At 32.9% G+C, this 3495-nt stretch overlaps 1 protein-coding gene across 1 annotated transcript; it reads left to right on the top strand.

Moving 5' to 3' along the window:
* Positions 1-1444: 1444 nt before the first annotated feature.
* LOC108456336 (NAC domain-containing protein 43-like) lies at positions 1445-3495 on the top strand. The gene is made up of 3 exons (XM_017754932.2): positions 1445-1924; positions 2034-2299; positions 2384-3495. The coding sequence occupies exons 1-3, from the start codon at positions 1738-1740 to the stop codon at positions 3149-3151; spliced, it is 1221 nt and encodes a 406-aa protein (XP_017610421.1). The 5' UTR covers positions 1445-1737; the 3' UTR covers positions 3152-3495.

Consider the following 3495-nt stretch of genomic DNA (forward strand, 5'->3'; position numbering starts at 1 on the left):
GGTTTCCCCTACTGGTATTTATGCGTGGTCAACCTTTACGTCTACAAAATAATGCCCATTCTCCTTTTCTTTCCCCACTAAAATTGCCGTCAATCTAGACTGTCCATTGCTTATTATTATTATTTTGAGCTATCAAATGAAAGATTAAGCGGTTGCTGTGTAAAATCAATGTTAAGGCAAAGAATTAAAAACATGCAATCCTCTCCATCATCTATATTAATTTTGTTTCGAGCTTATTTAATGATTTTTTTAAAAGGAAAAAAATCAGATGTAAAAGATGAAGTGAGACTGTTATTGTAAATACTTTTACTTTGTTCAACTTAAATTTTTAAACCTATGAGTATTACTTTTCATATATGTTTTATTATATAAATCAACAATAAATTAATTTAATTAATGATATTTAGTCGTTCTTTATTTAGTAAAGAGAAAGAAAATAGAGTTTTTATTCATATTTCTAATTTTATGCTTAAATTTATACAAAATACTTTTTTAGGCCTAACTATTGTAATACATATGCAATAAATAAGCCTTTTTCCTCATATTGTTATACTAATAACTGTTGAAACATTTTAAAAATATTTATAATGTTCCAATAGTTATAACTGAAAAGTTACAAGTGATTCAAAAAATAATGTGATTTGGTAATTAAGCAAAAGTTGTTATTATTCATAGTGATCAGTTATTTCTCTTGCCATCAAAAGTTATATCACTTAATTAATAACAGAGGGTCACAATTATTCAAGTTGATACCTATTTAATAATTATGTTTGTGGTTAAAGATATAATTATTCATTTAGGTAGTTATGTCCCTATGAAGACTATAAATAGGAAAGAAATTCCATTTGTTGGATATACCTAGAAACATAGAAAAAAGTTTCTTTCTAATGTTCCACCATCTTCTATATTCTTAGATTGTTCTATAAAGAATTTCTGCAACAAATTCTTTTCAATTTGGTATAATAATAAATTTAGTCCTTCAATATTTACAAGTTATATCAACTTGGTCCTAATTATAAAAGAAATCAACAAATTTATCTTCAATTTCAATGTAGCGTTGATTCTTACAAATTCAAAAAAAGTATACATTTATTTTCCATAAAAATACATAAAATTATAAAAATATTAATAAATAAATAAAGGAATAATATTTCATACACTCTCAATAAAGTTTTTAAACTCCGTAAATAAAGCGAAGGAGTTGACAAGTGCCACATGACAATTTTTAAGACCAAATAAAAAATACACTACTAATATATCAAATATTAACCCATAAATAAATGTATTTTTCTCTCATTTTTAACATGATATTTATTTATTAAAATAATAATTTTATAAATAAAATAATTTAAAGAATAAAACGATAAAAACCTAAGTAAATTCAATTTTTCCTTTTTCTTTAACATTAACCATCATCATATTTCAAGTTAAATGAAAAACTACCTAAGCAGGGTGGAGATGAATGAGACAATCATCCGCCGCTCATTGCCATCTTTAATTCACGTTTCTGAAGGGCTAAATACAGCAGTCGCGAATGATACCCCATACTTTTACATGCATGTTTGGCACCAATATACAATATCATGACTACATTACCCTTAACGCACCCCTTCCCTTTTCTCTTTTTCTCTCTCATGGCTGATTATGATCTGTTTTATTATTTTCAGAACTATTATATATCTCAGAAAGCAGAAAAAAAAGCTACCCTTTATTGCCTGATTTGAAGAGATTAGCTAAATGCCGTCAGCAGATATGAATCTATCCATTAATGGCCAGTCTCAGGTTCCTCCTGGTTTTAGATTTCATCCCACTGAAGAAGAACTTCTTCACTATTACCTCAGAAAGAAAGTAGCTTCTCAAAAGATAGATCTTAATGTTATACCAGAAGTTGATCTTAACAAACTTGAGCCTTGGGATATACAAGGTACGCCCCCAAATCAAACACACCCTTCTTCTTCTTCTTCTTTTCTATTTTAAGTATAGATTTTGATGCATTTCCTCTGTTTTTTTGTGGGTGGCTGTTTAACAAGCAGAGAAGTGTAAAGTAGGTTCCAGTTCCACCCCACAGAATGGTTGGTACTTCTTCAGCCACAAGGACAAGAAATACCCAACGGGGACCCGAACGAATCGTGCCACGGCTGCCGGATTTTGGAAAGCAACTGGTCGCGATAAGATTATCTATTGTGAGTTGAGAAGAATTGGGTTGAGGAAGACGTTGGTGTTTTATAAGGGACGAGCGCCTCATGGTAAGAAATCCGATTGGATTATGCATGAATATAGGCTCGATGATGACTCTAATGTAAGCAGCCCTCTACCGTTTAGTCTCTCTTTCTCTCTCTATGTTCATGCATGTATGCAATATTATAGTATCAATCTTATATAGGTCCAGAGTTCCAAAACCATTGGAGATTCTATGGCTGAAGATGGTTGGGTGGTTTGCCGTGTATTTAGAAAGAAGAATTATCAGAAAACCCTAGAGGATCCGAAAAGCTCATCCTCTTACACTTCACCGGGTCCAAAGGCGCCGATGGTTTTCTCCGGCAACGAGGAGGTTCTAGATCAAGTTCTTCAGTATATGGGAAAGACTTGCAAAATGGAGAATGATTTATTTACCAGCACGAACAATCCGAGAAGTTTCGAAGAAAACAAACATGAAATGTTTATGCATATGCCCAGACTGGAAAGCCCAACTCTCCCTCCGCTTCCCATTCATAGTTCACTCTTGGATCAAGAAACAAGCTTCAAGCCGTGTTACCAATCCACCGACGATACCCTGATCACTGTAACCCAACCATCTTCGATCAACCAAGGGGATAGTGGTGCTTATGATCATCATCAGACGGATTCAGTGATTGATGATAATAATGAATCCAAAAACATTTGGGTTAATGACTGGGTCACACTGGACCGATTTGTGGCATCCCAGTTAAATGGTCAAGTAGAGACAAGCAAGCAACAATCATATTTGACTGACCCTAGTGTGGTTTTCAGTCTTTGTCACCATGATGATATTCAATTATCGAACATACGTTTGGAGAGATCAAATCAAAACTCTCAGGTTTATAGCGACGAGATTGATCTATGGAGCTTGACGAAGTCATCATCACCGTCGTCATCATTAGACCCCTTCAACCATTGTCGGTATAATTGAAGTACGTATCATCAAGATCATACTAAGAAGCCTACTCATTTGTCAAAGTCTCTGAGGTATATGTGGAAATATATATGCATATATATGCGGATATATACGTACGTATAAAAATGTGAATGCAAATGCATACGTATTGGCATAAATAAGGGTGAAATATGAGAGATGGGGTGGTAATGTCAAAGTTTACTAAATAACGATGTGATCGATCTAATTGCCCCTCATTTATCTCTCGAGACAAGGTTATTATAGAGTTTAATAGTGTTTTAATCTCGTTGAGGAGATTTTGGGAATGTTACATAAAATGATTGCAATGAGGAAATCATGAATTTTTTTTTTTTTCAAAA

This window comes from Gossypium arboreum, chromosome 9 (assembly GCF_025698485.1).
Source record: "Gossypium arboreum isolate Shixiya-1 chromosome 9, ASM2569848v2, whole genome shotgun sequence".
Classification (NCBI taxonomy): Eukaryota; Viridiplantae; Streptophyta; class Magnoliopsida; order Malvales; family Malvaceae; genus Gossypium; species Gossypium arboreum.